The 13,788-nt window shown below is 39.9% G+C and overlaps 1 protein-coding gene across 3 annotated transcripts; it reads left to right on the plus strand.

Annotated features, from left to right (window-relative positions):
• The first annotated feature begins 345 nt into the window (after positions 1-345).
• On the plus strand, positions 346-13,230 carry LOC109189086 (protein furry homolog-like). 3 transcript variants are annotated; one of them, XM_019339820.1, is made up of 18 exons: positions 346-544; positions 661-879; positions 1,175-1,293; positions 1,659-1,704; positions 3,086-3,158; positions 3,253-3,310; positions 3,979-4,074; positions 4,574-4,691; positions 4,761-5,027; positions 5,721-5,822; positions 5,953-6,310; positions 6,400-6,513; positions 6,727-7,358; positions 7,472-7,668; positions 7,940-8,162; positions 8,790-8,909; positions 9,044-9,817; positions 10,021-13,230. In XM_019339820.1, exons 2-18 carry the CDS (start codon positions 784-786, stop codon positions 13,084-13,086), a joined length of 6,459 nt encoding a protein of 2,152 aa, XP_019195365.1. In that variant the 5' UTR covers positions 346-544; positions 661-783; the 3' UTR covers positions 13,087-13,230. The 3 variants fall into 3 exon arrangements, with proteins under 3 accessions (XP_019195365.1, XP_019195366.1, XP_019195367.1); XM_019339821.1 differs by having other exon boundaries at positions 682-879; XM_019339822.1 differs by having other exon boundaries at positions 706-879.
• The last annotated feature ends 558 nt before the right edge of the window (positions 13,231-13,788 follow it).

Raw genomic sequence — 13,788 nt, forward strand, 5'->3', positions numbered from 1 at the left:
TTTGGTAAAATTGTAAGGTTTTAACTCGTAAACTCGAAAAAAAAGACTATATAGATAATCGAAGGGAGGGGGACCAACTGCAACTTAAAACCTCTCATGCTAACTCTATGTTCTCTTAGCGCGTATCAGACTCAATCCACGAGTAATAACTCTCAATTACTCCTTTAGTTTCAAAACCACGAAAGCACTTAAGCAGCAAATCAGCAAAAAGTGTAAAAAACCGGAAAAGACAACGCAGCCACCCCAACAGAGTGGTCGTCGACAGCTCATATCAGCGCACACACAGCACAAGCTGAACCGGTTAATAGCGCCATTAAACCCGGTCCAATAGTCTATAAAGCAGTTCTGACTGATTAAACCGACAAAGGAGACGCAGCGGTGCCGTGGCAAAACCTGTAGAAACAAAAATAGGAAAAAATAAAATAAAACACAAAGGATCAAAGTCTATCATAGTCCAACCCATCAGAAAATCTCGTCACATTTCACCTCTGATAAATAGTAATGGAAGACGAAGGGTAATCATTCTGTGGTTTGTTTGACTTAGGTTCGTCTTCTATAGCTCCAGTTCTTCAGATTTACTGTTGTGCAGTGAGGATTCGTTGTTATTTTAATTTTTTTTAAAAAAAATTTCTGTTATAATTTTGGAATTTTGTTTATCAGTTTAATATTTAAGTTGTGCGGGGGTTTAATTGGGATCGCATTCAGCTTCGAAGTGAACGTTTTGCGCTGGATATGAAATCTGAAGTTTGGACTTGAAGCCGAGTGCTTGAAATTTTGGAGAAAATGAAGGCGGGGAGCGCAGCCAAGTTGATTGTTGATGCTTTGCTGCAGAGATTCCTTCCGCTTGCTCGGCGCCGGATTGAAACCGCTCAAGCTCAAGTAAGAATTACTATTACCAGTCATCTGTTTCGATTACCCGTTTTCTTTGTCTGTACTCATGGTGGAGCTGTTGCTTGCTACTGGAGTTGGTAATGGACTTCGGTTTTCTGGTCTTGGGAACATTTTATTTACATTTGGTTGGTTCTTGTATCAATTCTAGTAAGGGCAAGCACTGTCTCTTTGAGGGGGGGATATCAAAATGGGTGTTTTGTTTTATTGTTGAATTTTTGACTTCTAAATTGGGGGATGCTATTTGGTACCTGATATGATATTGCTTCCACTTGTGGAAACTCAGGATGGACAGTACCTTCGGCCAACAGACCCAGCCTATGAACAAGTATTGGATTCCTTGGCTATGATTGCACGACACACTCCTGTACCTCTGCTTGAGGCTCTCCTTAGATGGAGAGAAAGGTGCTTAATTTCATTTTATCTATTCATGCTAGCTAAATTACCATTAGATTTTATTTCAAAGCTGAAGTAGATGTTCCTTTTGCTTTCCATTTGCCTGCAAATGAATATTCATTATGTGATAGGAATAGTTGACACTAGTCAATGTCATTTTAACACAATAAATGTATGTTTTCATTCATACTTTATACTTTGAGACGTGAAGATTTCAGTTACTTTATGAATATCAAGTGACCCTTTCTTTTTAAAAATTGCGACTTTTAAAAAGATTTCACTGAAGTGGCTTATGTACTTGGAGCTTTTTCAAGTTTAGTGTATTATTTATTTGAAAGTGCTGCTTTTGTATTAACTTGGTGGATGCTGTGCAGTGAATCTCCCAAAGGTGCAAATGATGCATCAACATTTCAGAGAAAGGTTGGTTCTGTTGTCTACAAATGTCTCTCTCCACTTAGTTGCATAATATACATGCACATATTTTAATACATAAGCAAGTTTATTGTGTAATCAATGTTGCAAAAATCGCGCCTAGGCGCTAGGCGGCACCCGGCCGCGGCGAGGAAGGCCGGAATCGGCCTCCTCCGCGGCCGGGCGCCTAGGCGGCACCTAGACCGCCTAGCCGGCCGAACTGTCGCAAACCGAATAACCCCATTATAAAAAAAAATCGCGATTACCGACCAGAAAGCAGAACCCTTTCCCCCCGCGCCGACTGCAGTCACGACTTCAGAGTTCAGCCTCCGCCACCCTCCGCCTCCGCCTCTGATTATGTTTCCAGACGCCACACGCCAGTCCTCCACCGACCGACAAAATTGATTTGCCGATAAGTCCAGATTTGATTCATTCTAATATTTGACTATTTGATAATTTAAAGATAGGAAAATGAGGGAGAAAAATAAAAAATACCAGTAGTAGATCTGTAGATGTGAGCTGTATTGTGGATGTGAGAGGCTGAGAGCTGCATTGTTTGATGTGTAAAATCAAAAATGGGGATGGATACGTTACTACGTTAGTGGATGGTGGATGTGAGCTGCACGTGTCTAAGATGTGAAATGAGGCTTCTGAGCTGTCATGTGTCGAAGATTAGGGGATTAATTGATGAAATATTGAAATGTGTTGTGACTTTGTGAGTTGTATGTGGTTACCCAAATCGGGCGCCTAGGCGCTATGCGCCCCCCAAGCGCGTAGGGGGCGCCTAACGATTTTTTAAACATTGTGTGTAATGTAATAGACATGGTTGCAGTAGGCGCTATGCGCTATGCGCTATGCGGCTAACTGAAAAAAAGAAAGAAAGCAGTGCACGTGTGTGGGTGTATATATGTCATATTATACACACACACACACACATATATATATGTATATATATTCCTTTTCTTATTTATATAATTTATATAAATAAATATTATATATATATATATATATATATATATATATATATATATATATATATATATATATATAATGAAAAAAACTAGCAAGGTCGAGCTGACTGAGTTAGGCGCTAGGTGGGCGCCTAGGTGGCCGGTTGCCTAAGGGGGAGATCGCCCCTAGACCGATGTTTGCAATAGTGGTAATAGATATTAGAATATTAGATACTCACTCAAATAAGAAAAATATCTAATCTATAGTTTGAAAGAAATCATGAGTCAACCGAGCTTTCATCCAAATCAATGTTTGTTTGGATCTGATCTGATCTTTATTCAAGGAAACAGATTAATCGAGGTTATATAGCATATTTTAGATTTTCATAAAACATCTGTCTTTGTTTTAGGGTAACTAATGGTTACCTCATCTTCTTCAGCTTGCAGTGGAGTGTATCTTTTGCTCCGCTTGTATTCGCTTTGTGGAGTGTTGTCCACAAGAAGGACTAACAGGTGTGTACAGATTCACGCCGCTACATCTCTTCCTTCTTTAAGTAAGTTGCCCAAGTTTTTGTGGGGTCAAATATAATTCTTATCCTAACTGCAGAGAAACTATGGATTGGGCTTGAAAATTTTGTGTTCGACTGGCTAATCAATGCAGACAGGTATAGCTTTCAAGCTTGTTATAAACTTAAAGAACTAAATCCAGCTGTTCAGTTTTCTCTATTCCTAGTTTCCTCATCTAGTGGAACTTGAAACATCTAATCAAGATTTCTTTTCAGTTTTTATTTTAAGCATTGCTCCATCGATGTTGTCTGCTATCTCACATGGGGACATTTTTGGCTTCCTCTGTTGTCATTAATTCATAGTGGTCATAGAAACTTAATCATCCACATCATTCCTTTTTCTGTGTGATATTATTTCTATATTGGCTTGGATAATGAGAAATATTAACTTCACGACTTGATTATGCTATTAAAATTCAGAGAGGCATGTTCATTGAGGATGAGTGGTTAATTTCTCATTTTAGATAAAGTATATCAGAGAAGTGGATATATGCCAAGATGGATTAGCATTCCAGGATGAATATTTTGATCCAAGTGTAGCTCTAATCTTCTTAACTCTAAAGTCTTATGTTTTTAAACTTTTACTTTTTATTTATTTGATTGGCCCTGATTACACTTGTTCCCTAAAAGAAGTCATTAAAGACATCAAAATGACCAAAACTGTTGTTTGCTTGACCTTGATTTAAGATGCTGCAATGCTGGATCTGTGGAAAGAAAGAAATTAACCATTCTTTCGACTTTAATGAGTTCAATATCTCCGAATGCAGGGTTGTTAGTCAGGTGGAATATCCTTCATTGGTTGATTTAAGGGGGCTTCTTCTAGACCTAGTTGCACAACTCCTTGGTGCTCTCTCACGGATCAGGTAACTTGAGGCGTTGCCATTATTGCTGCCCTCTAGGAAGGAAGAAAATTTGTGGCTTCTAGATGAGCCTGTGTCTTCTACTAGATTGGGATCAGATTAGCTCCCATCTAAGTTGAGTTGTATATGTGCTTTACATGTTTAATACCTTGAACGTTGTTTTAGACCTTTAAACTGCAATTGCTGTCTAGATTGAAAGATGATAGTTAAAGATAAGTCATACTTGAAATTTCTATGACAAAAAAAATTCTAGCTTTCCATTTGAGAATCTTAAATTGGATCCCACTCAGAAAAAAATGAAGTTAAGAAAAGAAGAAAACTTTGTCACAAGTTTCAAATTAGAAGAATAGAAATTTCCATTAGATGTAAGCAATAAAAGTGTCTGTGTTATGCAAATTTTATTCTCAACTTTCCAGGTTTTTTGATTAGTGATGATATATTTTCGTCCTCAGTGCTTTTGTTCTGCATGAATATGATATGCTATTCTGTTTTGTTTCAACAGATTCAGTTCTGTGACTGAGCGTTTTTTCATGGAATTGAATACACGCCGCATAGATACTAGTGTTGCTCGAAGCGAAACGCTTAGTATCATAAATGGAATGCGCTATCTAAAACTTGGGGTATGTGTCAATTTATTGTTACCAGACAATTTTGTCTCACTGCATTCATATATTGATTATTTTCTTCAGGTTAAGACAGAGGGTGGATTGAATGCTTCGGCTTCCTTTGTGGCTAAAGCCAACCCTCTCAATCGTCCTGCTCATAGGCGCAAGAGTGAACTTCATCATGCATTGTGCAATATGCTGTCAAATATTCTAGCACCATTGGCAGATGGTGGCAAAGGCCAATGGCCTCCTTCAGGAGTAGAGTCAGCACTTACTCTATGGTATGATGCTGTGGCACTAATAAGGGTACAGCTTATGCATTGGATGGACAAACAGAGCAAACATATAGCTGTAAGTCTCTACATCTTTTCTATATTTCTCGCATTTTCTGCCCATTCTTCTTTTGATACTTGAGACATTGGATGAACATGGAAATTTCACCTAATAACGTGTACGGAACTTTTCTTTATTATCCCTGCATTTTATGACAATTTTTTAATTTTTTTTTTTTTTTACTTCTAGAGTTCTAGTAGATGGCTTTGTCATATTGTTGTCTTTTCTTTTCATAGCCAATTGACTTGATTATAGTTAGTTTTCCTTTTGTAGTTTTGTGTAGTTTCACTTCCTCATTAAGGCATGCTTTAATTGCTTTGTATTTAGCATGATAAATAAGATATCTGTATGAAGACTATTAGTAATAAAGATTAAAATTTAAGAGACATTTTTATTGCCATTCAATTCTTTGTGCTTTAGCATGATGAGCTCATCTTTAAGTTAAAAGTTAAAAATGGATCCAAGGCAGTATCTCCATTGATAAGTAAGCTTGCATTATGGATGATTTTTACGTTCAACTTCACCTAACTTCTATTAGATATTTGGATAACATATGAGCCCCCAAAAGACCAAGGAAATTAAAATAAGAATTCCTGTTGGATGTAACATTACATATAATGTTTCTTCCCTTTACTGCTTTTCTTTATTCAATTATTCCTCTGCTTTTAGATGGTTGTTAATTTTCTCTCATCTGTAACTCTTATAATCTAGGTTGGATATCCTTTGGTTACACTTCTTCTGTGCCTTGGTGATCCTATTGTTTTCCTCAGTAACTTTGGTCCTCACATGGAACAATTGTACAAGCATCTAAAGGTAAGTTGCATTATGTGACTATGCTGGCTGGCAACTGCAATATCTTAACCATGTTTTGTTAGATTGGTTCTATTGGCTTAGTATAACAAATTAGATACTTGGGAAAGATATAATTCAATCAGTTTTGTAGGACAAAAACCTGCGCTTCATGGCCTTAGATTGTTCACATCGCGTTATGAGGTTTTACTTGAGTGTCCATGGTGATTCCCAACCTATAAACCGTGTATGGGACTACCTCGATAGTGTGACATCGCAGCTGCTGACAGTTCTACGGAAAGGCATGCTTACTCAGGATGTCCAACATGATAAGCTAGTTGAATTTTGTGTAACCATTGCTGAACATAACCTTGATTTTGCAATGAACCATATGATACTTGAATTGCTTAAGCAAGATAGTCCAAGCGAAGCAAAAGTTATTGGTCTTCGTGCTTTGCTTGCCATTGTCATTTCCCCAACCAGGGAACACATTGGCTTGGAAATCCTTCATGGTAATTTACTGTTTATTTGGCACCTTAGTATTCTTTGTGCATACCTCATTCTATCATAACTAAATTTATTTTGATTCACCTGTTGACAGTTCGTGGTTGTGGTCAATATGTTCCGAAAGTCAAGGCTGCAATTGAATCTATTTTAAGATCATGCCATAGGACCTATAGTCAGGCTCTTCTGACATCTTCAAGGACCACAATAGGTAATTATCTTTTAGAGCAGAAGCTGTCTTGGTTTCTACTATATCTTTCATTGTTAAAGGACACCCATGCATATGCACATGCATGCATGCACAAATATATATATATATATATATATATATATATATATATATATATATATATATATATATGTGTGTGTGTGTGTGTGTGTGTGTGTGTTTCTTTGCTGAACATAAATGATTTTATGCCTCTAGATGCTGTTACAAAGGAGAAGTCCCAAGGATATCTTTTCCGGTCAGTCCTAAAGTGCATACCATATCTGATTGAAGAAGTTGGTCGAACTGATAAAATTACCGAGATAATACCTCAACATGGCATCAGTATTGATCCAGGTGTGAGGGAGGAAGCTGTACAGGTACTGAACCGGATTGTAAGATACCTGCCACATCGTCGTTTTGCAATTATGAGAGGGATGGCAAACTTCATTCTACGTCTTCCTGATGAGTTCCCTCTTCTCATTCAAACACAATTGGGGCGTCTTCTAGATCTCATGCGCTTTTGGAGAGTATGCCTATCTGATAGTAAAATAGATTCTGATACTCCAGAGGCGAAGCCTGTGCAGAGAACTGAGGGAATCAAGAAGTCTTCTTTCCATCATCCGCAAGAGGCAATTGAACGTGCTTCAGAGATAGATGCTGTTGGTCTTATTTTCCTAAGTTCTGTGGACAGCCAGATCAGGCATACAGCATGGGAGTTACTACGTTTTGTTCGTGCTTTGCGAAATGATATACACGAACTTTCAATTCATGATACCTCAGATTCTGGTCGTATCTTGAGAAATGAGGCTGATCCTATATTCGTAATTGATGTTTTAGAAGAGCATGGGGTGGGTAACTCATTCTCAAGCTTTTGAGTTTGAAAATTTTCTTGGTCTTATTGTTTACAGATGTGAGGTTCACTTGATATATTCATCAAACTCAGTAACCTTTTCTTGTACAGGACGATATTGTTCAGAGTTGCTATTGGGATTCTGGCCGTCCTTTTGATATGAGACGAGAGTCTGATCCTATACCTCCTGATGTTACTCTCCAGTCTATCCTGTTTGACAGCCCAGATAAGAACCGATGGGCTCGATGTCTTAGTGAGCTTGTGCAATATGCTTCTGAGCTCTGTCCAAGCTCTGTTCAGGAGGCAAAGTAAGCTAGTTTCTAGAAATTTAGAACCATTTATATTTTCAACCTTTGTAGTTTGTAGTAGTGTTCATTCTTTAGTTCTTGATCATAACTAGGATCTCCTGTAGTAGAAAACTTGTTCTGAGTGGCTTGTCCCCGAGTCTGCCTGTAATACACATACCATGAAAGCTATTTTGGTCATTATGCATGCAAAAGAAATCCCCAAAAATTGACTCCATTTATCATGCAGTTTCTTACATACTTGAGCAGAAATTGATCTTGGTGTTCCTTGCAGATTGGAAGTTATTCAACGTCTAGCTCACATCACACCTGTTGAACTGGGTGGGAAGGCTCACCAATCTCAAGATACAGACAACAAGCTAGATCAGTGGCTAATGTATGCAATGTTTGCATGTTCGTGTCCATCCGATAGTCGGGAGGGTAGTGGTTCAGCGGCAATGAAAGAATTATTCCATGTTATATTCCCATCATTGAAGTCTGGTTCTGAGGCACACGTAGTAAGTGCTTGCTTGAGAGAATTTCTTGAATGGTTGTTGAGTTGAAGAGTCAGTGGTATTTATTACTAATGGATATTAATTTCAGAGCTTTCAGATAACAAGGAAAAAAACCTAATTTCTCTGTTATCTTTCAAGATAATTCAAAAGATTGTCATGACTAGTACTATGAGTAGCTTTGAAAACATTGCTTCTATTTTAACCCCATCCTTCAGTGAAGTTATTCAGAATCATTGAATTGTAACTTTTTTCTTCCAACCTTTTTCACTGCTATTACTCCCACTTAAGTCCATGTCTCACACCAACACTTCAAAATAGAAGAAAAGGGTGAAAACAGGCTATGCTTTGGAGTTGGTTAAGTAATCAATTAGGCATGCATGCGATACAGAACCTGTGCATGATTTTTAGTTGTCTTAAAAATATTCTCTGATATTTATAGTTATTTGTTGCATTCAAATTTCAAAGTAAAAAAGTTATCTGCAGCAATGGGTGTTTTAGCATTAGTTTGAGACCATTTGAGGATTGTATTCATTTATTCTGATAATTTACTCAGCCTAAAAGTAAAAAGATAAGAAAATATGCATGGACCCATGGTTACTTATATATCAGCTAATTTGTTACTTCTTATAGCATGCAGCAACTATGGCCCTTGGCCGATCGCATCTGGAAATATGTGAAGTCATGTTTAGTGAGCTTGCCTCTTTCATTGATGAGGTCTCTTTGGAGACAGAAGGGAAGCCAAAATGGAAGGTATATTATCCATATTAATGCTTTCCTCTTCTTTCAGTTTGGCTGGTTCTCCCCTTCCTTCCTTTGCACATGTTTGTTTTCATAGGTGTGTGTGCTTAGATGTTTTCAATGGAAACCTTCTTTCTATGGTGCAGAGTCAAAAAAATCGCCGTGAAGAACTTCGTATCAATATTGCAAATATATACCGCACTGTTGCTGAGAATATCTGGCCTGGAATGCTGGCTAGAAAGCCAGTTTTTCGTCTGCACTACTTAAAGTTTATTGAAGAAACCACTAGACAAATATTAACAGCACCTCCTGAGAACTTCCAGGAGATTCAGCCCCTTCGTTATGCACTTGCTTCTGTATTGAGATCTCTGGCCCCTGAATTTGTTGAGTCAAAATCTGAGAAATTTGATATTAGAACAAGAAAGAGACTATTTGATCTTCTGCTCTCCTGGACTGATGACACTGGCAGTACATGGTCTCAGGAGAGTGTTAATGATTATCGACGTGAAGTTGAGCGATACAAGTCCTCTCAACACTCTCGATCTAAAGATTCTATAGACAAGCTTTCATTTGATAAAGAATTGAGTGAGCAGGTTGAAGCAATCCAGTGGCAATCCATGAATGCAATGGCTTCACTACTGTATGGTCCTTGCTTTGATGATAATGCAAGAAAGATGAGCGGCCGTGTAATATCTTGGATTAATAGCCTATTCATTGAACCTGCGCCAAGGGTGCAATTTGGCTATTCACCAGCTGATCCTAGAACTCCATCTCATTCGAAATACACTGGGGAAGGTGGTCGAGGAGCAAATGGACGTGACAGGCTCAGAGGAGGGCACCTTCGGGTTTCACTTGCAAAACAAGCATTAAAAAATCTTCTCATCACAAATTTGGATCTGTTTCCTGCTTGCATTGATCAGGTAACTGTTTTGTTTACTGCTTTGTCTCTGAATACCCTCCATCCTATCATTTAAGCTATTTCACAAGTTCAAAATAGTTATTATGCTATAAAGTTTGAAACAACTGTATCCATTTACAAGATATACGGCTTTGTTGCTGCAATATTTAACTATTAATGATGCAATACCCTCGAAAGAGTAATATGAATTCTTATTTTGCGTAGTGCTACTACTCTGATGCTGCAATTGCTGATGGCTACTTCAGTGTGTTGGCTGAAGTCTATATGCGCCAAGAGATCCCAAAATGTGAAATACAGAGACTACTAAGCCTGATACTGTACAAGGTGGTGGATCCTTCCAGACAAATTCGTGATGATGCCCTCCAAATGCTTGAAACTCTTTCTGTGCGTGAGTGGGCTGAGGATGGCATCGAGGGTTCTGGAAATTATAGAGCTGCTGTTGTTGGAAACCTCCCTGATTCATATCAGCAGTTCCAATACAAACTCTCTTGCAAACTTGCTAAAGATCATCCTGAAATGAGCCAACTACTTTGCGAAGAAATTATGCAAAGACAGCTTGATGCTGTAGATGTGATTGCACAGCATCAGGTCCTAACCTGCATGGCTCCATGGATAGAGAATCTTAATTTTTGGAAATTGAAGGACTCTGGATGGAGTGAAAGATTACTGAAAAGCCTATATTATGTGACATGGCGACGCGGCGATCAGTTTCCAGATGAAATAGAAAAGCTTTGGAGCACAATTGCTAGCAAACCAAGGAACATAAGTCCAGTTTTAGATTTCTTAATTACCAAGGGAATTGAGGATTGTGATTCAAATGCATCAGCCGAGATAAGTGGTGCATTTGCTACATATTTCTCTGTTGCAAAACGGGTTAGTTTATATTTAGCTCGTATTTGCCCTCAGCGAACTATTGATCACTTGGTGTACCAATTGGCTCAGCGGATGCTTGAGGATACTGTTGAACCTTTGAGGCCTAGTGCAAATAAGGGGGATGGAAATGGAGTTGTCTTGGAATTTTCTCAGGGCCCATCTATAGCTCAAGTTGCAAATGTTGTGGACAGCCAGCCTCACATGTCGCCATTATTAGTTCGTGGATCTTTTGATGGGCCACTCAGGAACACGAGTGGAAGCTTGAGCTGGAGAACAGCGGGAGTAGGAGGCAGGAGTGCTTCAGGACCATTGAGCCCTATGCCACCTGAAATGAACATTGTTCCTGTAAGTGCTGGTCGGTCTGGCCAACTTCTTCCAGCTCTGGTGAATATGTCGGGGCCATTGATAGGGGTCCGGAGTTCAACTGGTAGTCTACGAAGTCGCCACGTCTCTCGAGACAGTGGTGACTACCTTATAGATACACCAAACTCAGGTGAAGATGGTTTGCATTCTGCGACTGGCATGCTTGGCGTGAATGCAAAAGAACTTCAGTCAGCCTTGCAAGGGCATCAACAACACTCTCTCACTCATGCAGATATCGCATTAATTCTACTTGCGGAAATTGCTTATGAAAATGATGAGGATTTCAGAGAACATTTGCCTTTGCTCTTCCATGTCACATTTGTCTCTATGGATAGTTCAGAGGATATTGTGTTGGAGCATTGCCAACACCTACTCGTCAATCTTCTCTATTCCCTTGCGGGTAGGCACTTGGAGTTGTACGATGTTGAAAGTAGTGACGGTGAGAACAAACAGCAGGTCGTGAGCCTCATCAAATATGTCCAGTCAAAACAGGGAAGCATGATGTGGGAAAACGAGGACCCCACTGTCGTAAGAACAGAATTGCCAAGTGCAGCGCTCTTGTCTGCTCTTGTTCAGAGCATGGTAGATGCTATCTTCTTCCAAGGAGATTTGCGTGAAACGTGGGGAGCCGAGGCACTGAGATGGGCTATGGAGTGCACATCGAGACACCTTGCTTGCCGATCACATCAGATTTACCGTGCACTGCGGCCTCGTGTGACAAACGATGCATGTGTGTCTCTGCTACGTTGTCTTCACCGGTGTTTGGGAAATCCAGTACCAGCTGTTTTAGGTTTCATTATGGAAATCGTATTGACATTACAGGTAATGGTGGAGAATATGGAGCCAGAAAAGGTGATACTGTACCCCCAACTTTTTTGGGGCTGTGTTGCTATGATGCAGACAGAGTTTGTTCATGTTTACTGTCAGGTGCTGGAACTCTTTTCTCGGATAGTTGGTCGCCTATCATTCCGGGATACAACTACAGAAAATGTGCTTCTTTCTAGCATGCCTCGAGATGAGCTTGATTCTAGTGCTAGCGATAGTTCTGACTTTCAACGCCTGGAAACAAGGAATGCTTCTACACCCTCACCAAACAGCAAAAAGGTCCCGGTGTTTGAAGGAGTGCAACCGTTGGTTCTTAAAGGACTCATGTCAACTGTCAGTCACGGTGTGTCAATTGAAGTTCTATCGCTCATCACCGTTCCTTCGTGTGATTCAATCTTTGGCGATGCAGAAACACGACTCTTGATGCACATAATCGGATTGCTTCCCTGGCTCTGCTTACATCTCAGCCAGGATGCGGTGGGTGGACCTGCAACCCCATTCCAACAGCAGCATCAAAAGGCATCCTCGGTGGCAACCAATATAGCGGGATGGTGTCGGGCAAAATCATTGGATGAGCTAGCTGCAGTTTTCATCGCGTATTCACGTGGTGAGATCCGAAGCACATTGACCCTTCTAGACTGCGTCTCACCACTACTATGCAACGAATGGTTCCCTAAACACTCGGCTCTAGCATTTGGCCACCTTTTGAAGCTCCTCGAGAGAGGGCCGCCAGAATATCAGCGCGTTATACTCCTGATGTTGAAGGCGTTGCTTCAGCCTACTCCAATGGACGCTGCTCAGAGTCCTCACATGTACGCCATTGTATCTCAGCTGGTGGAGAGCACTCTGTGCTGGGAGGCACTTAGTGTGCTGGAAGCCCTCTTGCAGAGCTGCAGCTCCATGCCCCCCGGGTCCCATCCACACGAGCCAGGGACATTCGAGAATGGGCTTGGTGGGATCGAAGAAAAGATTCTCGCTCCTCAGACTTCCTTCAAAGCTCGCAGTGGCCCGTTACAGTTCCCAATGGGAACTGCCCCCGGGACAGGTTCTGCTCAAGCTAGCACATCCGAATCTGGCCTAACACCTCGAGATATAGCGCTGAAGAACACAAGGTTGATGCTCGGGAGGGTGCTCGATAACTCTCCCCTCGGGAGGAGGCGAGATTACCGAAGATTGGTTCCTTTTGTAACCAGCACTGGAAATTCTTGAACCGGCCTATAATTTTGTTTCCTCCAGTTACTTTTTGTTTAAAGTGTACACAATATTCAGAAACAAGGTGCTCTCTTTTGTGTATATATAGAAAATTTCTCTAGGATTTTAGCTGTGTTTGATGTAGTTAATTATATCATCTTTTGTTTTCAAAAAAAAAAAAAAAAAAATTATCTTTAGCTGTCTGTAAAACTATTGACTGTAATTTATATTTAGTTTAAATTAATGTCAAAGCTTTTCTAAATTGTGCTGGCAGATGATTACACGTGGACATTGCTTTTTTTTTTTTTTTCTTTTATATAAATATTTTTAATCAGGTAAAAAGAATGTTGATAGTAATGGTTGAAAAGGAAATTAAAGTAGCATTTTAGGGCACTTTTTTTTGTTGCCCAAAGGTATCCCTCCAGCCGATAGCGGGAAGACTAATCCTTCGTCCTAACGGACGGTCAGCACACTAAGGAAGCGGTAGGAGACTGACCAAATGGTTCGCTCCATTCACATGGGTGGGGATTGAACCACAACCTCATGCTTAAGGGACGAGGTGCTGAACCACCATGCCAACCATGTTGGTTCTTTTAGGGTACGATTTAACTGGTCATTTTCCTTCTCCAACTCTCCAAGGCAATCTTCCACCAGTCTTTAAGATCGGAGGGAGACTAAAAGTTGATAATAGTTATTAAAAAGTATTGATTGATTGAAAAG

Source organism: Ipomoea nil, unplaced genomic scaffold (assembly GCF_001879475.1).
Source record: "Ipomoea nil cultivar Tokyo-kokei standard unplaced genomic scaffold, Asagao_1.1 scaffold1509, whole genome shotgun sequence".
Lineage (NCBI taxonomy): Eukaryota > Viridiplantae > Streptophyta > Magnoliopsida > Solanales > Convolvulaceae > Ipomoea > Ipomoea nil.

Bases quoted from the DNA above. Each gene is read 5' to 3' on its own strand.
- LOC109189086 (XM_019339820.1), top strand. From the start codon at position 784: ATGAAGGCGGGGAGCGCAGCCAAGTTGATTGTTGATGCTTTGCTGCAG. The intron at 3,159-3,252 runs GTGTGTACAGAT...TCCTAACTGCAG, and splicing joins TCCACAAGAAGGACTAACAG to AGAAACTATGGATTGGGCTT. The intron at 4,692-4,760 runs GTATGTGTCAAT...TATTTTCTTCAG, and splicing joins TGCGCTATCTAAAACTTGGG to GTTAAGACAGAGGGTGGATT.